The sequence below is a fragment of the Ruditapes philippinarum genome, unplaced genomic scaffold (genome assembly GCF_026571515.1).
Source record: "Ruditapes philippinarum isolate M1 unplaced genomic scaffold, ASM2657151v2 ctg1570_1_1_1_1, whole genome shotgun sequence".
Lineage (NCBI taxonomy): Eukaryota > Metazoa > Mollusca > Bivalvia > Venerida > Veneridae > Ruditapes > Ruditapes philippinarum.
The window spans coordinates 87,749-114,828 of record NW_026859398.1 but is presented as its reverse complement, the minus strand read 5'-3'; the positions used below and the strand labels follow the sequence as shown (position 1 = coordinate 114,828).

Below are 27,080 nucleotides of genomic sequence, written 5' to 3'. Positions count from 1 at the left end.
ATTGACAAAAGGTTAACACTGAATAGTTTCAATACCTTGAACTTTGAATAAAAATGGTTTGTGTTTACATTGAATAGTTTTAAGGGCTTAAAACTTAAAATGAAAAAACAAAGTTTGTGCAAACAAATTTGGAACTAAATATTGTAACATCTGAAATTTTGACTGCATGCGGGGGCATCCGTGGCGTGACGACACATTTCTAGTATTAATTGTACGATTGTTGAAAAACGGCATATTTCAAGACAATGCAAAATTGATAATATCTTTACCATCAAGATATTGTATTGTGTTTGAAACATTTCGCAAAAGTCTATACATCTATTTATACAATTATATAAATTCTGATATTAAAACATTTCTTAAATTTAATGAAAAGGGGACAGAAAGTAAAATAAAGATTCCTTTTCGCCTGAAATATTAGGCATCCAATCAGGTAATGCTGGTATTTATTGGTAGATAGATATTCTATTTCATGTATTTCGGGAGCGTTAAATAGATACAATTAAAGGTTCTCCGATGTGAGTGGAAACAAGAGCAATTGCTATATTGTAGCGTTTTGCAAAAAGAACACTTAAACCATTTAATATATCAAAACATAATTGTATTACAAAGGCGTACAGGTTACCCTTGTTCGATTTCATTTCCAAATCGTCTTTGCTGTCTACATTTTCTTGTAGACGGGAACAACATAGACGCTAGGATTGTCGCCTGGAAAGATTTGCTTCCGAAATATCGAAAGGATAAAAACGTTAAAGAATGTATTGCTTTGCTGCCCTGGACAATACGCTTAGAGAGTTCCATTAGTTTTCAATAAAAATGTTTGAATAATCTATTTCTTGAAATGAGATTTAAGTGTTTTAATTGAATATTTTATCTTATTATATCATGGCATTGGAATTCTAACCACGCATCGGTAATAATTATGTAACGCTTTAACAAAATTGATTTATTGGAATTGTACCCATGTAAACAGAGGTTGTTCAAACAATCATTGTTGCGATTCAGTAAATATTTGTTTAAATATCGTTGGCTTTTATGCGCTTGAAATTGTTTTCAAAGACCTCTTTTGCATTGGGATATTACGTCATGATAACGAGTAAAACCCTGTCATACGCCTATTTGCTTGGGGTTGTTACCTTCCTATACTATTTGTCCTATTTGTGACCTTTGGACAAAAATGCGATTCATGTCTTTGAACTTCAGATAGGACATACATATAGTTAGTGCTGTCTTCCAAAACTATTTAAGTCGCTGTTTAACATTTTTGTTTTTCATCTGATGTGGCATTGTCATGTCATGTCACAGTTAATAAACGGATACGCACAGTATATAAACGGATACGTAAAGACCTGAAAGCAGCATGCCTCCAGATTCATGCTGATTTTCATGAAAAATTTGAAAATTAATTATAAAGTATAAAATTGTGAAGTAACCAAAAGGAAGCAATTGGCACATTATCAATGGCACTTACATTCCATGTTCTTTACCAAAAAGAGGTCAAAATATTAAAAAATAGCCCTACTGAGTTAAAAACGCAGTAGAAATATAGATATAATTACTTAAAAATTAGCCCAGTACATGTCAATTATTACTTGAAGCTTAAATCTTTTACTTTTCCTAAAATCTTAGTACATTTTTCTAAAGCTTGATTTTATTGAAATATTTTGGCTCATCGGAGGCATGCAGCTTTAAGGCAAGCTTACATATAGCTATGCTTTAACAATATACATTTGTACTTATGTGTCAGTCTTGTTTTAAATATGGAACTTTTTTCAATGGGATTTAAGGGATCTCAATATCAAAATCAACCAATATTATACATCTTGGTCAGACAGCACGGCTGCACAGACTGGCCTAGCTCTAAACCGGAAGTGAAGCCAAGTCATTATCGCCATATTTATGGCCGATATCATTCCAAAAGGTGCTTGAAATATGTGATACATAATTATATACTAGTAGATTGAGGGCTAAATTTGGGCTTTACACATAATTGTCAAATAACTGTTTTTTCTTCATATTCTTTTAATAAATTAGAAATGTGAGCCGTGTCACGACAAAACCAACATAGTGGGTTTGCGACCAGCATGGATCCAGACCAGACCAGCCTGCGCATCCGCGCAGTCTGATCAGGATCCATGCTGTTCGCTATCAGTTTCTCTACTTGTAATAGGGTTTGTAAGCGAACAGCATGGATCCTGATTAGACTGCACGGATGCGCAGGCTAGCTGGTCTGGATCCATGCTGGTCGCAAACGCACTATGTTGGTTCTGTCGTGACGCGGCTCAATTATATGATTTAAATGGTGACGTTTGGGTCTTTGGGCTTGAACAGTCTACTGGATTTACATTTACACAAAATGGCCTTAAGTTTGCTCAGTAGTTTTCTTGACAAAGGTGGGCTACGCTGCACTTTCAAACTTGATTCAATTTTCAGTAGATCATTTTTATAGTTCAATTTGTTACCTGGCAGTATATGAGATAAAGTTTATTGCCGTTAACATTCTTTTCACATCATCATTAAATTCACGACAAAATAATCTGATAACAATACACGTGGGGATCTACCGGCAAACATTGAAATCAGTGATTTGTTTCAAATCAAATTTACTCCTCAATATTGCCAATGCTATGACCTAGACGGTCTTATTGCAATAGAAGGTTATAAGTATCATAATTTCTTTTCAGATTATTTAAGCAGGCGTGCCTTCCTGAAGAGGGAATATTATCTTCGGATATTATTGCTTCAACCATTCTAGAAAACACAAAATTAATATCATATCGCACACCCACAACACGCTCCAGCAAAATGTAGGCGGTGTTTATTACCTTACTAAACAAGATATGTTTGTAAAACATGTACATGTATGCCCCCTATCGGCAGCCAATTAGTCACGTGGCCAGATTATTGTGACTGACTTTTGACCTAGTGACCAAAACATCAATAAAGGCTATCTACTGGTCATGAGTAGTCACTAGGTCAGTGTGACCGTAAAGGTTGTGTGCAGCAATTGTATGACAAAGTGATCAAAAATCTTACAAAATAATATACATGTATGCATACATTTTAAACCCGACGCCATTTGGTCGCCAAGTTATTAGTCTGAACTGTTTTGACATACAAATGACCTTGACCTTTGACCCTAAAATCAATAGGGGTCATCTACTGGCCAAAACCAATGCACATACGAAGTTTGAGGGCCAACGGCCAATGGGTTGTCAAGTTTTTGATCGGAAACCGTTTCTTACCTACAAGGTCAATGTGACCTTGACATTTGACCCCTTGACCCCAAAATCAATAAGGGTCATCTACTGGTGATGAACAATCATCCTACCAAGTTTGAAGTTACTAGGCCTAAGTGTTCTTTAGTTATTGATCAGAAACCGTTTTTACCTACAAGGTCAATGTGACCTTTACCTTTGACCCCAAAATCAATAAGGGTCATCTACTGGTGATGAACAATCATCCTACCAAGTTTGAAGTTACTAGGCCTAAGCGTTCTGTAGTCGTTTTTACCTACAGGGTCAATGTGAACTTGACCTTTGACCCCTTGACCCCAAAATCAATAGGGGTCATTTACTGGTGATGAACAATCATCCTACCAAGTTTGAAGTTCCTAGGCCTAAGCGTTCTTTAGTTATTGATCGGAAACCATTTTTATCTACAAGGTTAATGTGACCTTGACCTTTGACCCCAAAATTAATAGGGGTTATCTACTGGTGATGAACAATTATCCTACCAAGTTTCTAGGCCTAAGCGTTCTTTAGTTATTGATCGGAAACCATTTGGTCTACGGACCGACCGACAGACAGACAGACAAATGCAAAGCAATATACCCCCACTTCTTCGAAGGGGGGCATAATTACTATATCAAAACTAATTAATCTACTGATAGCCCTTCATTTTCTGAAAGCGTGCATAGAGGACTTAGACCAGCTGGTACAGACGTGCAGTCTGACCTCCCTCTATCCTGTCGAAAGTTATGTGTTTGGTATGGAATTTCCTTAATATCACCGATGTTTTTTCAAACGAAGGGTTGTCATAAAAACCAACGTTTTACAGTTTTTCCAACTCAAGTTGTAAGCTTCAAGATAACCACTTCTCCTTATGCAACAGCATTGGGCAATGTCAAAGCACAAGCTTATAAGTACATGTGTACCAAACAATTCTCAACAAGACATCATTAAACACATATCATATTTTCTATTCCATTTAACAATTTTATTACTCCTTTTACTGTACATGTGTAATCTTCTAAAAACACAACATGAATAAAAAATATAAGAGAGTTCAAGAACAAATATTAACAAATATGTACAATAATAACACAGTAAAAATTGAATATGTTGCAAAGACGTGAAATGTTCAAAGTTCACAAATAAAAAAGATGTCACTAGATCACTGGTAGAGACTAAGATATGCATATGCATGATATATGCATGCAAAATGAACCGAACAAATTGCTGGAAGCACCTTCAACCTTGATCGGTAAAAGAAGACAATACTGTTATAAAATCACATAATCAAACCATCCTTGTCTCAAATACACCCAGAATTAAACATGGTCAAAAATAGATGAAAATAGTTGAAACTTCCATTACTCGATTGACAAAGCCACAAAGCTATGCAACTTGTTAATAATACAATTCACTATGCCTGTTATGTACATATGAATATGGATTGCGGATTTTGCGGATTTCTGTGTTTTAAATTGTACATTGTTTATTACCATTTCACATAAATGTACATTTTAAATGTGCAATGTAATTGTTACATCATGTATTTATTTTGCTACAATACTATCCCTATTTTCTCCATAGGAATGATATGTTAATAAAAGTAGGTTGAAGATTTAGTTCCCTTTCCTCCTTTGTTTCATCCAAGTAAAGTTCACGTCTTGGCACTGCTACGTCATCATTAGTTTTGTGACGTAATCATCACATGTTCCTCTGTATCTTTCATCCGTCCTGGTAACTGTAGAAGTTTATTCATCTGTCTCTGCTTGGAAATCAGTCAACCTAATACCTAAATGGAATATAATACAATTCACACTATTGCATAAAATATTTTAGTAAAAGTTGAGCAAAAGAACGAAATTTGAACAAGCAATGTATAATCTGGAGTACGTTTTACACACATAAATACATTTGAATATGTTTATCACAAACATAACTTCAAATTCTGTATTTAAATTATGTTATTCGTTCACACATTTGACAAAAGAGTAAAAGCTGGATTCGGCTAAGACTTTTCTTCATCTCTCTTGTGTTTTAGTCTACAATGTTAAGGTCTTATGATATACTCCAAAGTGACTGAGGTTCATCCGATGGATTTCAACAAAATGGCAAGAAAGGAAAATTGCATAGTCTCTATTCATCGTAACATAACTTGTTTTCTGTGGGGGTAAGTATAAGCATCATGGTTTCATTAAATTGTTGACAGATTTTACTAGTTATACTGGTTGTAGAGACTATAATGCTGTTACAGCAGACGATTTTCTTACATAGTTCATGCATTAACAGTGTTCTCAGAAAATCAACACCGTGAAATGTCAAAGATCACTAAAACTTAACAAAGAGAACAGCAATCACTGTTCTTTCGTTGTGCATTAAATATGTTCGTAAAATATATATCTCCTAGATTTCTGTTCCACAACATAAATCTAAATACATATTTTTTCTTGATTTAAAATTTAAGGACCAGTCTTAGATTACTGTTTAACCATTGGCCCATTTCAAATTTAAATTTCGGCTAAAAACCAATCAAAATCAAGGAATTTAGAATAGCCTCCTTGATATAGGACCAAATCAAATCTTATGTACTTTTCTTCCGTTGAAGTGCATATATCTTAATTGTTCTTTCTTCAATGTTAGAAATACTTTTCCATGTAAAAAGGAAAAAATATTCAAAAATAATAACAAGTGAAAAGAAATAAAAAGATATGTATTATTGTATACTAAGAAAATTTATTCTGAAATACTTTCTTTTCTCAAATAGAGTGAAAAGAACATGAAATCGTTAACTCTGTACAAATACATGCAACAAAATGCAACAGTATAAATGCATTAAATATCAGATCTAAAGTCCATGCAAAAGATGTGTACAAAAGCTTTCACATGGTAGAGTACAAAACTAACTTGCAATATTGCAAAAAACTGTGCAATAGTAATGATAACGGACTTGTAATGGTAATCATAATTTCCCTTCAATTACATAATGCTTAAATGCAAAATTACTTATTTGTGCTAATTAATAGCTGGAAAGCAGTTTGCAATTGCCAAAGAAGCCAATAAAATTGTATTTATTCAACTGCAGGTATGTGATTAAATTGCTGCATTTGTGTGTATTTAAGTGTTTTTACATGAAGTGAATGTTGAAATAGCAGGCAAAATACATGTAATTACTTTAAAGGCTTATTTCTAATCCATTGTCTGTTGAGCTGCAGAAAAGCTCATAACTGTTTAAAATCAAGATACAAAAATATAAAGAATATAAATGGGCATTGAAATGTTGGGAAGTATGCAATAATGATTGTGTTCAGTGAATTGTTTACTATGATTGAGTACTTAAAGCATAAAATATTATAAGATTTGTCAAACCAGCAGGAATTTACATGCCATTGTGAGGATCTGATTCTTAGTATCTCGTGTACATGTGTTGCTATATAAACCTTGTTGAATTACAATTGCTCTTTTTGACTTATAATAACTAGCAAATGGTAGTGTGAGTATGCATTCATAAAGTTAATTTACCTATTGTCCCTTATTCATTTGAATTGTACTATGACATAATCTAATATACTTCTTGTATTGAAAACTATAGTAGTCAAATATATTCCCATCTTGTATATGTCACTCTCCAATATATTTCTTGTGTTGGACAATATAGTATTCAAATATGTTGCCATATTGTACAGTTAAATAGTAAATTCCCTTTAAATACTTCTTACAAATACTGTTATAACAATGATTGTCTATGCATAATGGCCGGCTAAAGATTGCCTACAGAACAAGAACAAATAAGAATATGTAATTGCAAGTAGATTGTTGACTTCCACAACAAGTCCATTATCTTAAACATATATCTACACATGTAAACTGATTGTGAGTGAGTCCTAGTCAAAGATAATCAAAAAAGGGACATATAAATCATAATGAGTATGATATTGTTCTGTACAACAATAGTTGAATTTAAATTGGTCAACCCTATCCTGTCATAAAATAACACAGAAGTCTTCATGTAAAATAAAACTGATGAAAAAAATAATCTTAAAACATATAAAAAAACAACCTATGGACCAACTTAACAATAAAAAAATATGATTGTTAAAAACCGTTTGTATCTTGGTCCCTAATAAGATAGGTGCCTTCCTAAAATAAAACAAGAACTATCCTTTACATTTCATTTTGGAATAGCCAATGAAATTCCCATATTTCAGTTTGCAATTTTAAAATGACCAATGAAAATTCTTTTTATATTCAGTTCCTCCCAGTAAATTTTACAGTTTTAGATGGCCTTTCGGCAGAAAAATCAACTTTCATGTTTTGAAATTTAGATTTGATTATATTTGATAAAATATCTCTATTTGGAAAAGATGTTCCATTATTGTAAATCTTCACTTTTTCAGTCCTTACTAGAGGTAACTATTCATGGACAATAATTACTGAAAAAAATTATGGCTAAAATATACAGCCTTACATATTTATGAGGGATTATGCTTAGATTGACCTCATAACCCACATAACTGTAAATCACTTTAGTTCAGCAATTCAGCCATTTATTCCACTTGTTTGTATCATTTCAATCAATTAATTTTTACAATATCAAAAATTCAGTAAAGGTGATACTGTGCTTCTATATAAATAGAACAATGGAAACACAATTTGAAAGTATTAACTAACACTGCATGGAATTTAAAGCAGGAATTTACAACAGACATTGAAAATCAAAATCTACAAATCTATAACTTGATAGTCTATGTTTTATGTGGTTAACTTCAAACTTGTACATCTTTAAATGCAAAAAATGGTCAAGTATGTAAAAATGAGAATGTAATTTTATTTAAAGTATGGTGTGATATGAAAAACTGATAATGTTTTGTTTATGGCACAAAATTTAAACATTGCAATGGGGTAGGACTATGGCTGCTGTAACAGATTAGCTGCCAATTCTAATATTAATGGCTATTACATTTAACTCCCTCTATAATTTTTGCCATTAATGGCTATTACATTTTACTCCTACCAGGATTTTTTTCTATATAACTATATACTGTCTGATCCAACATTTCAGAATCTAGATTTTCTAGCCACTTTATGATTTAACAATTTTTTTTTCTTCAAATATTTAACTTCGTTTTTACTGAGTACAAGAAATATTTTGTTTCTTAAGTGGCAAGTAAATTTAAAATTGTGGATCAAACAGTAAATTGAACTAAACAGGTTTGGAAATAATTGTAACCCCTTATTCCAAAATAAATCTAACAAAACATTGAAGAATCTAGGTGCTTATAAATGTAATTTCCAAGTTTTAAAAAAATTGCTTTAAATCAAAAATAAAAATTATATTCCCTTATAGATAAACAAAACGGTAATATTACTGACATAATGTGGATAAAAATATTTTGTGACCTTGAAGAAACATTGGAGCTAAAATAGATAAAGTTAAACTTAAAAATACACTAAGATACATGTTAATTCTGCCCAGTCACTTTTTCTTCCAATTCACTTTTTTGTGCCTTTGTTTTGTTTTTGAACTACTTTGGGATTTTTGTGTGTTTATAAAATACCCTGTTTATGATATCAATTCACTTTAGTTCTATTTTTCTTTTAACAAATTCTTTAAAAACTTTAACAGAATGATTTTGATAGATATTAAATACATTTTCGACATAAACCAAGCAAAACACATCATGGTCTCCAAAACTTTTTTTAAAATTGTTTCAAGAAAAGAATATTGTGCAAGTTTCAACCTGCAATTCTATGACCAAAAATTACGTCTTTAAGAATATGGTTTCACAAAGCATCAGATTGAAATTTAGCAAAAGACTCTTCAAAAAGAAGGTTTGTAAACTGGCTGAGCAGAATGTAAACATAGGAAAAGAACATAACAGTGTTTGTAAGCAACTGGGAGGAAAAAGTTGCTCAAGCATACAATGTTACCCCACAATTGTCAAATACTCGTATCATGTAACCTCTGATTCTATTTCCATTTCTTTAACAACATTTTCCATTTCCATTTTCTAACAACATATCCACACTAATTCTAAATTAAAATGCTTGTGAAATTCCAAATTAAAATGTTTGTGAATTTTCGTTGAAGTTAACATTTCATCTTATTTTGTCATTTTCGTCTAGTTTTCATGCGCTACTGTAAAATAGTTTTCATATTATTTTTATATTACATAAATAAACTATTTATTACAAATAAAATAACGTATATATTATATATAAATATTGTTTGCAGGGAAATGGTGTTTATCATAATTGAATAAGGATTGATATAGCACTGTATTATGTCAGACCTTCTACATGTTTAATTCACTACTTCATGCTATATTTACAATGAATATTCAACAAGCATGTTAAAATAGAAATAAATAAGTCCCTCTTGTGACTTATTCTGTGTTTTAAGACAGTTTTAAAAAAATTTCTGATAAATTTAATAAGCCTTTACTACCAGTATAGAACAAGTCTGCACTTCGCTTTTGTTTTGTTTGGTTTTACGGCGCACAAACACAGTTTAGGTCATATGGCGCCGAAACAGAAACAAACAGTTTGCGCAAATGATTCTCAAAAATTGATAATGGACAGTTGGGACAAATCTATTTAAGAAATTCAGTTAATTAATGGTCAAACATTTTAAAAACATTCTTTACTCATAGTTAAAGCAGACGCTGTGATAGAACTGTAGATTTCACTTTATAAACTTATTTCGCCAACAGGGTAATTATCAAAATGAGAACTTCAAGGAAAACAAAAACTAATGATGATATTTAACAGAAATGCGACCAGAAAGATACCATCACAAAAATATGAGTGGAGAAATATAACCGGAGCAATATGACTGCAGAAATATAACAGAAGAAAACCGGAAATACTGATCAGAGATTATGTGGGTACAAGTGTTTGACAAGGAGACATATGTATATTACCTGACCTCGTGTACAATACATTAAAGTACACTTAAACTCAAACAAATTCCTCCATAGATTCATCTAAATCACTCTGTAATGTAACACACACATTCATTATATATCTTCCAAAATATAATATCAATACATACAAAACAATTGTCACTTTTTAGTCATTTTCCTATATACCAGTACTGATTTAAAGAAGGAAATATGTAAACTTTGATAAAACTTGGCTGTTGAACACTAAACTGCATCAATTCATTATATATTACTGTAAAATTGATATTTTTGTTGGCTGTTAATTTTTGTGAATTTTAAAGATGTTTAATAAAAACATTATAACAAATAAATGTAAATAAACAATTACAATATGAATATTCATCAGCTTCCCATTCAAAAACTTTTATCACCTTAGTAATGACATTGAAATAAATCCAGAGATTCTGGTCCTCAGAAAAAATTGTGCTCTAAACATATTGTGCCCACAAAATTTCACCATTTTGCAGTAAATCAATACATACTAACAAAGGATTAAATAAATTGTAATTAAATACAAAATAACATCGGGTAGAACTGTCGTTCTTTTGCAGAAAATAATTCCTAAAATATTTTGGCACCAAGTGGAGATTAACTGTACAAAATATACAAATAAATACAATAATATCATAACAAAAAACACACAGCCATTGGAAAAGTGGGGGGGGGGGGTATTTAAAACTAAATAATTTTAAATAACTTTTTTCATTAATTTCTTTCTTCAATATTTTATAGCAAGATACAAAATGGATAAAAAGGCAGTCTTTATCTTTAAAAGCAAGATAAAAACGGAAAAAATCTTTCAAAAAAGATAAAGAATCCATAAAAATCTTCATACTGCATTAATTTTTTCAAAGCAAGATGAATTCAATAAAGGATAACAATATTATATGTCCTTATATTTCTTTCAAATTTGTAAGATAAAAAAGGATAACAAATCAACATTCTGTATCTTTCAAAGAACTATGTTTATCATCAAGATTCAGCCTATCTGTCCCTTTCTCCAATTTGGAAGCAAGAAATTCTTGCTGCTTTATAACATTCGCTTCATTTCTTGGCTTCCAAATTGGGGAACAAGAGGGTGGTGTTCTAGATTGGGCACTACAGAATTTAAGTGGATTAGCACTGGCAAATGTTAATTTAGCGGAGGATCCCGACTGACTAGACAGGCTGAGATTCGAACAAGAAGAAGTTTCACTGTGATTGCCGTTTTGAGGTATTTGCGGCTGTGAAGCAGACGCAGGTAGATAATTATCATCATCTCCGTCTTCACAACTTACTTCGTTCAAATCTCCGACAGTTTTACTTCTTGTTCTGAATACACCATCATCGTCGACACTAAATTTTCCATCTAATTCCATTGAATGTCTTTCGTCTTGGTTTTTATTACTAGAAGAGTTACGTTTCTTGCTGAGCGTACTGCGTGGATTAGAAGACAATGCTTCGAGACGTTTACCACCAAACGGAATGTATTTACTTTTTAAACTATCTCGAGAGCCTGATGGCACAGTCATTTTACGAACACTATCTCTAATTGTTTGTCTAATAATTCTCATAAAGTCTGTTTTAGCTTCCGTTGTACTGAAAAATAAAATCCCATCAGAATTTAGTCCAATCAAATCTAATCTTACAAATCAACATTATTATTAATAATTGTTCTGAAACTAATATTCATATCAGAATATAGAAAATACATAAGGTTAGAAATGCTATCAAAATCCATACACTCCAATTAGGTGCATTTTGACAAGGTCATTAATTGAGAAAGAACCATGCAAGTAAAATTGCCCCAAATCAAATTTGACAAAACTTAGTCAAAAGTGGATATACATGTACTGTGATGTGAACTCCTCAAGTGCAAACTGACCTTTAATCAAGGACTACCTTTCTAAAATGACCACCTTTTGGTCCAACAAAATTGTGAATGTAAGTGATTATTTCGTCCAATAAAAATGTCACTTAGATCTCTTTCACCTCTCAAAGGCATATTCTCTGTACCTTTCATCTCTACATTACTGGTTTGTTACAATGAAACAAAGAAAATGTTTACCTGTTACAGAACTGGTATACTCGCTCCGGTCTACATTCCGGATCTGATCTAGAATGAACCAGCTCCCACCAGTAATGACCATCTAAATCGTTAACTTTTCCTAGCCGCACCTGAACATCTTGCACCGGAATCAGTGTACGGAACCTTTCAATTGTGTCATAACTTTCACTGAATAATCCCCTACCAGAACCAGTCCCCTGTAACATAAGCATAATGTACGTAAATAATTGATACCCAAAATCAGGGGCTGACAAAACAGTACAAGGTTGCAGAAAACTTAATTTCAAGTTAGATGAAATTTTTGCAAGAATTAATTTATGTAAATATATAATTTTCTAGCATCATGTCATTGTATTAAATTATCATGTCATTTTATACTTTTAATGTATTAAAGGTACATGAGTACTGTATTTTTGTTTACTTATAAATTAATTACAATAATCTATCATTGTATCAATGAAATGTGTCTTTTAACAAAACTTGTTTGTTTGTTTTGTTTATATGGCTTTTATTTAGTAAATGATGTGCAGATGGTCATTTGTGGAGAAATGGGTAAATAATTTACCCATTTCTCCACAAATGACTATCTGCACATCCCAAATGATTTCTGAATCAGCAGTGAGAAACAACGCTGGTTACATTGCCAAATTCTACCTTGACCTAGGATTAATCAGCAACCCCTAGATACTAATTAGATGCTGTCCCTATTGAGCCATTTGGTCAGACTGATAAAACAAGCACAGTTTTAAAGGGTTCATAAAAACTGAAATATATTCTAACTCACCACCCGAGTTTTCCGTCTTTTTAATCTTTCTCTACAAAGAAAGACAACTCCTGTCTTGAAAACAAACACTGTACTCTCCAGTTCTGTCCCTTTCTTGATTTTACCCAGACTGTCAGCAACATTAGACCATTCAACTGTACCATACATTTGTAACTCTCCAACGCTCAAATCAACTGCCTATAAATTCAAAATACAATACATTTATATCTACATTTATTTAAACATGCACAGAACAACTAGACTGAAAACTGATTAATCTCGATCCTGCTAGTGGCAAATGAATCTATCTATCCATGCAACTGTGCCATTTCATCATGGTCTCCACTGTTGGTCATTCGGTTGGTGATATTTTGTAATTTCCCCTTCAAATGATGAATGGTATTGTCCAGATTACAAGATGGACAAGTCCATTAAAAAAAAATATTTCACAATCATAGCATCATAATGCAGGCATGTGAAAATAATGAAAGAAATTTCGTAACAGTAATGCTGAATCTGTGCAATATATAACTGTAACAAGCAACACGATAAGTTAACAGACCAACAATTTTTTCATAGTGAACCAAACTGAAAGAAATAAAATAAATTTCATTCTTTTGACCAATTACAAGTCACTTACAAAACTGTCCATATACAGTTCAAAAATAATAAAATCCAGATCATTACCAAAATAAACTCATTAAGACCAATGTGACCACTTTTCACCATTGGCTACTCTAAATTATTATTCTGATATTGAAATCCCTTTAACCACTAATGGACTGATTCGAATTCAAGGTCAGGCAAGACTATTTCACAAATTTAGGTTAGAAATGCTTATCCCCCCCCCCCCCCATCACAATCAAGATCTAACACATACATACATACATACCTTTTTAGCGGGATATAATTCTTTAAACATTTTAGAAAGCTCGTCAAATATTGCACCGTATTCTTCATAGATTTTTTGCATTTCATTGATATGTTCAGCCACAGCTTCCATACCCTTTCTTGCTTCTGTAAAATATAAAATAAAATATTTCCTTATTCATCACAATCTTAAAGGGGCATACCACTAGATGGTATTTTTTAAGTTTTACATCATACTAACATAGATCTGGTCATATAAAGACTTTTCAGCTTTACAGGTGGAGGCAGACCTCAGGTGGGGCATTATTTCAGGCATGAATGGGCACCTGAGTAAAACCCACAAATGTTTTGTAAGCCAGCTCAGTAAAATATGTATTTAAAATACATGTATCAAACTAATGAAAAATATATTAACAGTTAAGTATAAATATTCATAATCCAATGTTAAATGTTATGAAATGTAATTTTACAACATAACCTGACAAATAACAATGTTACTTGACAAATAATAATTCAACAATATTACCTGACAAATGATTTAACAATGTTACCTGACAAATAACAATGTCATCTGACAGATAAAATTTCAGGTTGCAAGAAAAATAACAACTGACAAATAACAATTGAACAATGTCAACATATAAATAACAATTAAATCATGTTACCTGACAAATACCAATTCAACAATGTTATCTTACAAATAAATCTTTAACAATGTACCTGACAAGTGCATGTAACAATTAAACAATGTTACCTGACAAATAACCAGCATATAAAGTTACCTGACAAATGACAAAGTTACCTGACAAATGATAATGTGTCCTGACAAATGATAATGTTACCTGACAAATGATAATGTTACCTGACAAATGATAATGTTACCTGACAAATAATAATGTTACCTGACAAATGATGATGTTACCTGACAAATGATAATGTTACCTGACAAATGATGATGTTACCTGACAAATAACAATGTTACCTGACAAATATCAATGTTACCTGACAAATGAGAATGTTACCTGACAAATGATGATGTTCATCAGTATCAGGATCAGTGAGGTTACAGAGCTGTTGTAGAAGTAGTGGGTATTTGAGTATTCGCTGTATAGGTTTGATCAGGTACGAGTCGAGGGTCGACGAGTGCTGATGCTTTGGATTTCTTGCTATCAGAAATTCTTTCAACTTCTCGTTAATTGTATCTGAAATTATTATAATATTTTACCATGCTTGTTGTTTTGCGATGATTAAAGAAAATCCAGTATTACCTGAGCACATTTCTATTCTATATTGGGGTTTTCCATTAAATAAATAACACTGATAAATTCAAGCTTATTTAAATAACCTTGTCTATCTATTTTATTCACCATTTTTACATTTTTGGGGAGAAATTTTCAAAATCGGTCATGATTGACGTGAAAAGTACAGACCATAATCAGAATGCACAGTGCCGTCTGATCTTGGTCTGCACTTGTCGCATGTGGAGATTCAGTTGCCTCCAGCAGCGTAATTAGGGTTAATAACAGACAAACATACCTGGATTGAGTATTTTCTGAGATCTTGAGTGACTGGCACAAAATGAACTGTAAACTTTAAAATGATTGGCGTAGAACAGAAATGAGCCTCCAAGTGAAAACAACACTCTCTGAAATATAAAGATATAGTTTTTATAAAGCTAGAATTACAAAAATATATAAAAATACCACCTAATTAAACTGGTATTGCCATAAATAAATAATTTATATAATTTGTAAATACCAACTTATATAATTGGTACATACCACCTAATAATTTTTAATTGGTAAATTCCGACTGATATAATTGGTAAATACCACCTAATATAATTGGTAAATTCTACCTAATAATTGGTCAAATTTCACAATTATCTGTATGAATTATATCATAAAACTCCAATTAATCAAATACATAATATATTCATTTAATGACAGATGTTTTACAGGAAAGACCTGGTGTAAAAAAAATCCTTCTTTTAAACTGTTACAAGAATAGCGCACAGTTGGTAAAAAGACTTAAACAGAGACAAATGGGGTAAGATACATGTAACACTGGGACACCCAAAAAAACAGCCACATGAGAACATAAAAGTGTCATTAGAGAATATACAAATAGAAAGGAGTATAATTCAAAAAACACAAATCTGAAGGGGAGGTGCCATTAAAGAATAAAGATAGCAAAAATATGGGTTAAAATTTCAAAGTGATAATTTGTCTGTCTGCCTATGAGAAGTAAAGTTTTTCCTGAATTCAACAGGATTGATAAAAAAGATGATATGGAATAATTTGAACAATTCTGCATGGGTGCAGTGCACCGATGTTACACATTAAGCTTGAAGTAACGGTGATTTATGATTTTAATTGACTGATTAATTGGTGTGGCCTTCAGTCATATGTCGGTTTCAAGCATTATGGTTTGAGGTGTCCCTCCATGTTTTATTTCTGAAACAAGTGGTCATCAGAGTACAACCATCAACCATATCTGAGCTACCAGGATTGCTTCCTCACATGCAATATCTAGAGAACCTAGTGGGATTTGAACCTGTAGCATTGTGTAACAATTGACTTGAAACAGATTTCCCTGTAGTTTCAATGGAGATGTGTGAATGATTAATGCCAGGCAACAAACACTTACAGGTCTTTAAACAATACTAAAAAGGATATACAAAGAGAATAGTTGTTTTGGGGGGTTAGGCTAGGTCGCACCAAAACACAATAGGTCCTATGGCAACTTTCAAGCTTAACTGGTATCAGGAGCCCTTCCATACATAATTTCAGGCACGAACAGGTGCCCATGTAGAACCAACTATATTCTGTAAGCTAGCTAGATAGCTTCCTCATATGAAAGAATCCAAAGTCCCTGCTGGGAATCAAACCCACAGCAGTGAGGGGCAAGTGGTTTGAAGTTAACGACTACAAATAGAATAAAATAGGGAATATGGTATAAAACCATTATTACTAAATCATACTGTAGAACGTGGCTTAAGGAAAGAGAAATTTAAATAAAAAAAGTTTTTATAAATTAGTTAAAAATGGGCAAATTCAAAGATGTGCTAAACATTGCCAGAGAGGGAGTAATAAAAAGACATAGCATGAATTTAGATAAACACAGCACAAACACTAAAAGATCACTGTCAATTAAGTAACAAAGACAAAAAAGAAAGAATAAAGTAAATCTAGAATACTACATACAAGAATTAAAAAATAAACAATGAGGGAATACAGTAAAAAATATATAGAAAAACAGACAGAAATAAAGATAACAGGAAATTATAAAGAGAAAAAAAGAACAAGAAGACTCTAAATAGTATAAAAATATCCAACAATACATATACATTTACATCATAACTTTTATGTAACCTGAGCAAAGGTGGTATAGTAACTACATGTACTCCCTTATATTTCATGAATGACAGAATTGGTCAGATCAATTGTGTATCTAAAATATACTGATCAATCCCTAAATTTAAGACTGGGAGCTTGTCTTAAATATTATTACCTAGAGTGTTTAGTGAGCATTGTCAGATGTACAGGTCTACGGTCCTAATCAACAACATCAAAAACACAAATAAATTGAAATAAAATGGGAATCAAAACCTTTTATCAAAGAGATACACTCTTTTTTAAACTTTTATTCTTGATATTAAAAACTAAAAATATCTTTCGCAGTGTGACCCAGTGGGTAACATGTCAGACTCATAATCTAAGGATTGCTGGTTCTGTGGGTTCAATCCTCGACAGAGGCAAACCATTGTTTTCTTGAGCAAGATTACACAATCATACAAACGGCTTGTCTCCTTGAGCAAGAAACATTTCACGATCATACAAATGACTTGTTTTCTCGAGCGAGAAACATTAGACAGTCATAACAACGGCTTCTTTCCATGAGGAAGAACATTACACAATCATACAAATGGCTTGTTTCCTTGAGCAAGAAACATTAAACAATCATACAAATGGCTTGTTTCCTTGAGCAAGAAAGATTACACAATCATACAAATGGCTTGTTTCCTTGAGCAAGAGACATTACACAGTCATAACAATGGCTTCTTTCCATGAGCAAGAAATATTACACAATCATACAAAAATGGCTTGTTTCATTGAGTAAGAAATATTACACAATCATACAAATGGCTTGTCTCCTTGAGCAAGAAACATTACACAATCATACAAATTGCTTGTTTCCTTGAGCAAGAAACATTACACAATCATACAAATGACTTGTTTCCTTGAGCAAGAAACATTACACAATCATACAAATGGCTTGTTTCCTTGAGCAAGAAACATTACACAATCATACAAATGGCTTGTTTCCTTGAGCAAGAAACATTACACAATCATACAAATGGCTTGTTTCCTAGAACTAGAAACATTACACAATCATACAAATGACTTGTTTCCTTGAGCAAGAAACATTAAACAATCATACAAATGGCTTGTTTCCTTGAGCAAGAAACATTACACAATCATACAAATGGCTTGTTTTCTTGAGCAAGAGACATTACACAATCATTCAAATGGCTTGTTTTCTTGAGCAAGAAACATTAAACAATCATACAAATGACTTGTTTTCTTGAGCAAGAAACATTAAACAATCATACAAATGACTTGTTTCCTTGAGCAAGAAATATTACACAATCATACACATGACTTGTTTTCTTGAGCAAGAAACATTACACAATCATACAAATGGCTTGTTTTCTTGAGCAAGAGACATTACACAATCATTCAAATGGCTTGTTTCCTTGAGCAAGAAACATTAAACAATCATACAAATGACTTGTTTTCTTGAGCAAGACACATTACACAATCATACAAATGGCTTGTTTCCTTGAGCAAGACACATTAAACAATCATACAAATGACTTGTTTTCTTGAGCAAGAAACATTACACAATCATACAAATGGCTTGTTTTCTTGAGCAAGAGACATTACACAATCATACAAATGGCTTGTTTCCTTGAGCAAGATACATTACACAATCATACAAATGACTTGTTTCCTTGAGCAAGAGACATTACACAATCATACAAATGACTTGTTTCCTTGAGCAAGAAACATTAAACAATCATACAAATTGCTTGTTTCATTGAGTAAGAAACATTATACAATCACACCAACGTTCTGTTTAAACTTAACATATATTTTAGGAGAAAAAAGGTGGGAGATTCTACATCCTAGGACAACAGTTATGAATGATGTAACAATAAAGTACAACAATTATTCACAGCTAGCAAACCATACCAAAACTTCTTCTTCCTTTAATTTGCATTTATTAGAAGTAAAAAAATAGTACATCTGTGTTAAAAAGTACAAAGAGATAGTACATCTGCATAAAAAAGTTCATGCCACGGTTAAAAATAACACACTTGTATTAAAAAAACGTACATCTGTAGAAAATTAGACAACAGCTGATCTGTTTGCATAGTTCAAAATTGGAACAACAGTTATGAATTTTACAAAGAGAAAGTACAGCTGAATTAAAAAAGAAAATAATTCATTAACAATATTGAAAGTTATAAAGAAATAGAACATTCTGGAAATAGTTTAATTTTTAAGAGTATATCAAATCTGGAAAAAAGATAATTAACACTTTGATTGTTAAGTGATATTTAATGAATACAGCAATTCTATTATGATTTTAATTCTAATTGGTCATAAAAAAGCAATGTATAAGAAAATATTATCTGTAAAATGAAAGACACATAAAATAACATCTCTTATGGAAAAGTCCAGCTAATTTCAAATAATCTGTTGTAAGAATAAAAAGTTTGAGCACTCTAAGTTTGAGTACTTTAAGTGTAAAAGACCTCTATATGGTTTCACATGAAATAAATATGAAAATCTCTAATATTCAAGAAATTGGCCTACACAAAAATACTTGTTTACAATAAACCTAAAACATGAGATTCGAACCACTAAAAATAATTATGGCTATAAACAAAGCTGAAACACACAGGTATTATTTAGCCAAAAATTGTATTGCAATCTTCTATTCCAGGGGCCATTACTCCTATATTTTTCACAAAATGCAAATGTCCAAGCATGTTCACTGAGAAGTTTTTTTTTACATGCTGTGTAGCTAGTGAACTGGCAGTGCTGTAAAGGAAGGGGGAGCCAGTAGACCGAACACGAGCATAGTCGTAGATTTCAATCATACTCACCCGGTAATGTTTGATGTCTGTGCCTTGAAAGAAAGGACTATCTAACTGTATGGCCTCCTCTAGACTGTGTAGGAACTGTCGCTGAAACAAGGCTATCTCCTGTATATTACCAAATATATGGTCTATCTCATCAGCACAGAGGAACATCTCCTCTTTAAGAGGCTCGACATATCTCTCCAGTAGGCAATTAAGGTCCTGAAATAACCCAGTATGTTAATTAAACTTTGAATAACCCACAATCTGCTGAGATTGTGAAAAATTTGCCCAAAGTTTGAAACAGTCAATTCAAAATTTAGGAATTTATTTTCAAAATTATACAAAAATCGAGCCACCAACAATATAGCCAGGGGCCAATCTATTTTCAGTTCCATAAAGATAAGAGGTAATCAAAAATTACATAAATAATTCTAATTTCCTGAAGTTTGTAAGACAAACTGTCACTGTGAAAGTCATATGGTGACTTTCCAGCTTCACTGATGGTGTCCTTCATTTCAGGCACAATAGTAGAACAACCAACCTTCAAAATGCTAGCTTGACATCTTCCTTACATGAAAGAAGTCCCTTTGTAGAGTGGTCCCAGGTCAGTGACCTTAACTACCTTCAACAATTTAATTAATCTTTTCAATGTATCACACTTTTATTATAAAAAGTTAGTTATTTATGAATTAAATAAGTCAAAGGGAAACAATCAGATTGGAAAAAATTTCTAATAGTTACCATATTTACTTCCCTTTAGCCCTTAGTTGGTTTGTCATTTTTATATATCCATTCCACTTATTTTAAATGCTTTATGACTATCCCTATACATGACAGAAAGTAAAATTATGAGCAGAAGATAAATTTTATCTTCAGTTGGCAAGTCTAGAACAGTACAAAATAAGCTCTATTGAGCTTTTTTTTCAATTAACTTAAATAGTTGTCCCATGAAAGAGATGATACAAATCTTACCTTGACGTAAGCTTTTTCTGTATCAACCAACTCCATAATAACCTTCCGCAATCTCTCTACCTCAGACAACTGTCGGTTAATACTTCCTGTGCTGTCATCATTAGATTCCCGACATATAGCCGTGACCTGGTCAGCTCCCTTTAATAACAAACAAATGTAAAGTATAACCCATGCATAAGTTATACAAAACATAAAATTTAAGATAATGGAACATGTAGTTTGTCTAGTATGGAACATATAAATCAACTTTGGAACAATTATGGAATAAATCATTTAGCTATGGAACATGCTGTTTAAATATGGAGTATGTTATTCAACTATGGAACTAACTATAAAACTAAGGATCATGGCATTCAACTAAGAAAAGAATTATCCAAGCATGTAATTCATTATTTAACTATGGAACATGTTATTTAACTTTGAAATACATTATTCATCTATGTAACATATTATTTAACCAATTTGTATGCAAAACATTATTTAACTATTTAACATGTTTTTTAAGTATGTAAAAACATTAACAATTTTACATGTTATTCATTTAAAGAACATGTCAATGAGTTATGAAACAAGTTATTGGATTATTGAATATGTTATTAAACTATGGAACATATTTTTTCATCAGGCTAAGATGACAGATATTAATTACCTGTAATAAGGCATCCACCTGGTCCGATGACAGTTTAGGCTTCGGTAAGCTTGAATGTGGCGAATTATGGCAACTAGTGTTGACTGAACTTGAACCTTGATAACAAAATAAAGTATGTTATTATTTTTTGAACCTTGATATAATGTGCTTACTTAATATAAACCTTGATGACAAAACAAAGTATTTGTTAGTACAAATGTATGTGCCCTTGATAACAAAAAAAAAGTATATGTATTTATGTGCAAACAAAACTGAACTTTGATGACGCAAGTAAAATATAAGGTACTATTTAAGCACATAAATTTATCTGTGATAGCATAAGAAAGTATATTTTATTATGTGCTCACTTGACTTGGAACTTTCCTAATAAAATAAGTAAAATGTGTGTTATTATATCCACACCATTATTACACCTGATGACCTATAATTAATTTTCAAAATCATTATTGATGACCAATAATTTTTTTTTTTTTCAAAATCATACCTGATGATCAATTATTAATATTCTAAATCATACATGATAACCGATAACAAATTTTCAATATTCAAAATCATTATTGACAAATTTTCAATATTCAAAATCATTATTGATGACGTATAATTAATTTTCAAAATCATACCTGATGATCAATTATTAATATTCAAAATCATACATGATAACCGATAACAAATTTTCAATATTCAAAATCATTATTGATGATGAATAATTAATTTTCAAAATCATACCTGCATACATGTCTACTCTCCCATTTTTAGCGGGAGACTTCGACTTTCAACAGCCATATTTTTAAAGATTTTTCTTAAAATAAGGGGTATTTTCAAAAATTAAAGAAATCTCCTCTTTTTGGTATCAAAACTTTCTTTTTTTTTTTTTTTATTGCAAATTCTAAAATCTCCTTCTTTTTGAAGAAAAATCTCCCACTTGATCATCACATGTATGTAAATATTCAAATTAAATACACGACAAGTTAATCGTACCTGATGAAGGTGGTGGTATCTTGAGATTATCAATACTGTTATCACTGATACGTGACTGACTAGGAGGAGGTGGGCAGGATTCCGGCGTTTCTATGGCAACATTACCGGTTGGTGCATATAGGGATCGTACAGTTAGACAGATGCTGTCCGATTCAGTTAACAAGGACTCCACAAACACCATATCTAACTCAGACACAACCTTCCCATTTATAACAACAACCTCGTCACTTGACTTCAAACCTGCAATGTGTAATTCATACAAAATTCACGTAAAATTGTTAATATATATTTTATTTCATCTTAATTTGATAACACTTAGCTTATTCAAGGAAATACATTTAAAGAGTTTTATCAGAGAAAAGCAGGCCAAGACTGTAAATATCCAGCATAATAATATCCCAATTTCAACATGTGATATAATATAAATTGTAATTCTACGCTGGAATGACAAATAATAAGGCTTGGAATACAAGAGAGACAATCATTCTTGAAGAATGTCTGTAATTACAATTACATTGAGTTATTATAATTAGTAATTACAATTACACTGACAAGTATTACATGAGACATCAAGTATATTGTATAACAATTAAGTACATAAATGTTCAATATGTGCTGTAAACAAGTAAAAGTTATTTCACAATATTTATTTACCATTATTTCAACAACTCTTTCTCAATATACCCTAAGTAGAGAGCATAGGATTTGTTATCCAGGGGTGACTGGTTTAATCCTCGAGCGAGGCAAAATTTCTGCGTAACATTGAGTTTAATGGTCATTTTGTCTCTTATCCCTGATTTAGAAATCATGTGGGATAAGTAGTCGGTCACTTGCAGAGAAATCAGTGATTATTTGTTATTTTCCAGGAAAGCCAATCAGATGGACCGACCACCCAGATAATACCAAAATTGAATATCAGCCTAAAAAACAATTATCTGCATAAACAATGTTTCATACCTTTCTTATCAGCAAGACTATCAGGTCTGACATCAGCAACATATATTCTGAGATCATCATCTCTATCACAGTCCTGGGCAAGCTCCGCCTCTATCTTCAAACCATAATCCTTAAACTCCTCCCCTTTACATAACTCCACCTGATATATATGCTTCTGACACACCTCTACAAGCTCACATTTCTGGAAAATAAACGACACATCCAATTTAACAAGTGGTTATGTCAAACTCACATAAAATTAGGAATTTATATATGTATTGAAATTACCCATAGAAGTAACAGATAACCACTGTAGGTGACTTTTTCAGTCCTTAAGTAAATGAAAGATTTTGACAAGTGTGTCAGATGGCAAAACCTGCTATAGTTGTGAAACAGACTTTATTTGCTTTCAAGATGAAACCGTCAATTATCAATTTCAGGGATTTTAATATCATAAACAGATAATCTGAGTAAGCAAATGAAAAGTGCTGAGTCATAATACAGTTTCTGTACAGCTGTTTTGTTGTTCTTTTTTGTTGGGTTTTATGTCACACCAACACAGTATAGGTCATATGGCGTCTCTTCAGCCTTACTGGTGAAAAGACCTCATATAAGTCATCTTCTGCATTATTTCAGGCACAAACAAGCACCTGAGTAGAACCACATATGTTCCTTAAGCTTCCTCACATGAAACAATCCAAAGTCCCTGTCCAGATTCTAACCCACAGCGGTTAGAGGCTTGCGGTTTGAAGTCAACAACCTTAACCACTCAGCCAAGAACACACCTCATAATCATTGTCGCAACACATAGATTTATCATTGATTTAACTACATATAATTACCAATTTCTTGATATTTTCTGTTCTATTTGGATACTGGTAACTACCCTCTGGAGCCCCTTGTAGACGGACACGAACATAGTGATCCCTTGGATTGAGTTGTCTTTTATTGCACACATAAGTCAATACATCTTCTGCATTTGTAGATTTCTTAATACCCACAGTCACAGACTGTATAATAAGAATGAAAATAATGTAAATAAACTTTATAGAAATACATGTATATTTTTATAATCTGTAGGTCAAGAAATAGCACTATGAAAAAAAATATTGCCTAATAATCATAAGCACATCTGTACTTTCTGATCATGGTCTGCACTGTTTGCTCTTCAGTCACTATGTACATGTATTTTTAATTTTTCCCTAAAAAAGATGGACCGTTCTGTCTATATTGAAACATGGACAAGTCCATTTAGGATATTTAGTGGGACAAGGGTTAAAAATTATATACAAGAATATGATAAGTGTAACTTAGGCATGCGATGACTTCCCACAGAAAGCTAATAGCTGTACCTAATTAAAGTACCTGGTATCTCAAAATGTCATTTTAGTGAGTCAATCGTTTACTCTATATGCAGATGAGTCAAATATAAAGAGCTCACTACCTGATTATTTGGCACAGTAACTTTGGAAAGTATTTCACTGGATCCCGTAGATCCTGATGGGGACTGGCTCCCGTCCTTGGCCATCATGTCTCCTACAACCTCATCTATCTCCGCCGCCTTGAATACTGACCTGTAAAAAAACCATGCCATATCTCAATACAAATATAATCTTAGTTAAAACAGGTGCTCATGAACCAAAATACTTAATGTCAGGTAAAGACTGACTAAAATTTATTCTTTTTTTTTTATAGATAAATGCGTCAGGTACATCCATATTCAGTAAAACCTCTGTAAAATGGCACTCTGTAGAATAATTACCTCTTTAGACCAAGAGTATTCTTCCCAAAGTAAGACTTCACAATAATATTAACCTCTCTACAACAAAACCCTTAAGCAACAACCACCTTCTTTGTCTCTCGAAGGTTGTTGCTATGTAGAGGTTAAGATGAAATATGTATAAGCTTAATGCTGTCTTTATCCAGAGGTGGTCTTTAGCAGAAGTCTAATTGTATATATGTAATCTAATTTCATCAACTAACAGCCATGGGTAAATTTAAGAGCCCCTTTACAATCCTTCAAATTCTTTGTCACATTTTTAACAAGGAAAAAAAACCCTAATTACATTAACTAATATACCTTATTTTGACAAAAACTGTAAACCAGACATCCTTTAATTACTTTCCACCCACTGGATTACCTTATTAAGACACCATATGACCAGAGAGAGTACTGCTTACTATGAAATATCATGCTTGGTTCAAGGCACATTTGATTGATATAATTCATAATAATTATAGAGGTGTATTATGAAGAATTAATACACGCTATTAAGGGGGATGTCAATGCATTAAAAAAATGTTGTCTTATATGGTATAATATAATATAATTAGCAGATTGGAAAACACCCGTCTATTTCTGTCCGGATATGAGAAATGTTGCTGACATAACCAGCATGATCCTTCGGCAATTAATTATTAGCTTATTGATTCATTGAAACTGCAGCTATTTTATTACTTTAACCATACATTTTATAATAACAGCTCCCACAATTTATTGCATACTAAGCAAAAAACAGCATATTTCTCACCTGTACTTTAGTTAACTGACTTCTGATAAGTAGCTAACACTTTATATGATAGCTCTCAAATTTTTTTCAAGATCTATGTTATTTTTTGGTGTAATTTAATGTTGCATCAACACAGTAAAGGTCATATGGCAACTTTCTTGCTTTACTGGTGGTGGAAGACCTAAGGTGCCCCTCCATGCATTATTTCACGCATTAACAAGCACATGAGTAGAACCATCGATGTTCCATAAGCAAGTTAGCTTAAAGTTAGTCAGCTTCCTCACATGAAAGAATTCAAAGGCCCTGATGAGAGGTGAGGGGCAAGAGGTTTGAAGTCAACAACCTTAACCACTGGGTCACTTACACCCCATCTGTTGATAAATAGCAAAGTTAACATTATAATGAAAACCCAATTTTAACCAAAAAAAATTTCATCTTCCAGTTTTAACTTGAGCAGGAAGACCCCCAGCAACACCTCCATCTTAAGATCATTTCTGCCACAGTTGAACCACAAACTTTTTGCAGACAAGCTATGCTGCTTCGTCAAATAAAAGAATTTATCAACCATTGAAAGAGCTTTTATTAAGATATATACAGTAAATAGAATTACAGCACAGACAATTACGAGCCACCGCGCTGCATGTAATACTCTAATAAATAAATGGTAGGAAAGTGCACATCTGATAGGTCTGAAAGTGGCACACCGTAAACCTCCAGAAATGTTGATTAACTGAAAATCTATAAATAACAAAAAACCGACAGACAAAAGAAAGTATAACAAAAGTATTTTTTTAAGATGTCAAATATTGCTCTCCCTAATATTTCAAAAATAGTTTTTCTTTTTTTGGTACTGTAGAATCGTGAAATAAATGTAAGCCATAAGAAAATTTGATATGCCCTTAATGTATATATACATGTATATATGACTATGGTACAACACTGGTATATCAACTTTGTGTATTTTGACACAACCTTGCACTTAGTTGATTTTGTCAAGCTAGTTAGATGAGTAAATTTCTAATAAAAATAT

The 27,080-nt window shown here is 32.2% G+C and overlaps 1 protein-coding gene across 3 annotated transcripts in view; it reads right to left on the bottom strand.

Annotated features, from left to right (window-relative positions):
• Positions 1-4,194: 4,194 nt before the first annotated feature.
• The window catches only part of LOC132756349 (protein still life, isoform SIF type 1-like), an 85,120-nt gene continuing 62,234 nt past the window's right edge, over positions 4,195-27,080 (bottom strand). Inside the window, exons 13-27 of one of the 3 annotated variants that reach the window (XM_060747402.1) lie at positions 24,985-25,114; positions 24,383-24,550; positions 23,562-23,742; positions 22,605-22,844; positions 21,627-21,721; positions 20,978-21,115; positions 20,030-20,224; positions 15,388-15,496; positions 14,874-15,053; positions 13,874-13,998; positions 13,003-13,179; positions 12,219-12,415; positions 11,449-11,749; positions 10,151-10,223; positions 4,195-5,022 (exon numbers count right to left, since the gene is read on the bottom strand). In XM_060747402.1, the coding sequence (XP_060603385.1) occupies positions 10,188-10,223; positions 11,449-11,749; positions 12,219-12,415; positions 13,003-13,179; positions 13,874-13,998; positions 14,874-15,053; positions 15,388-15,496; positions 20,030-20,224; positions 20,978-21,115; positions 21,627-21,721; positions 22,605-22,844; positions 23,562-23,742; positions 24,383-24,550; positions 24,985-25,114 (2,272 nt within the window). In that variant the 3' untranslated portion in view covers positions 4,195-5,022; positions 10,151-10,187. Of the gene's footprint in view, positions 5,023-10,150; positions 10,224-11,050; positions 11,750-12,218; positions 12,416-13,002; positions 13,180-13,873; positions 13,999-14,873; positions 15,054-15,387; positions 15,497-20,029; positions 20,225-20,977; positions 21,116-21,626; positions 21,722-22,604; positions 22,845-23,561; positions 23,743-24,382; positions 24,551-24,984; positions 25,115-27,080 lie in introns of those variants that run through there. The other 2 variants (XM_060747403.1, XM_060747401.1) reach the window with 2 other exon arrangements.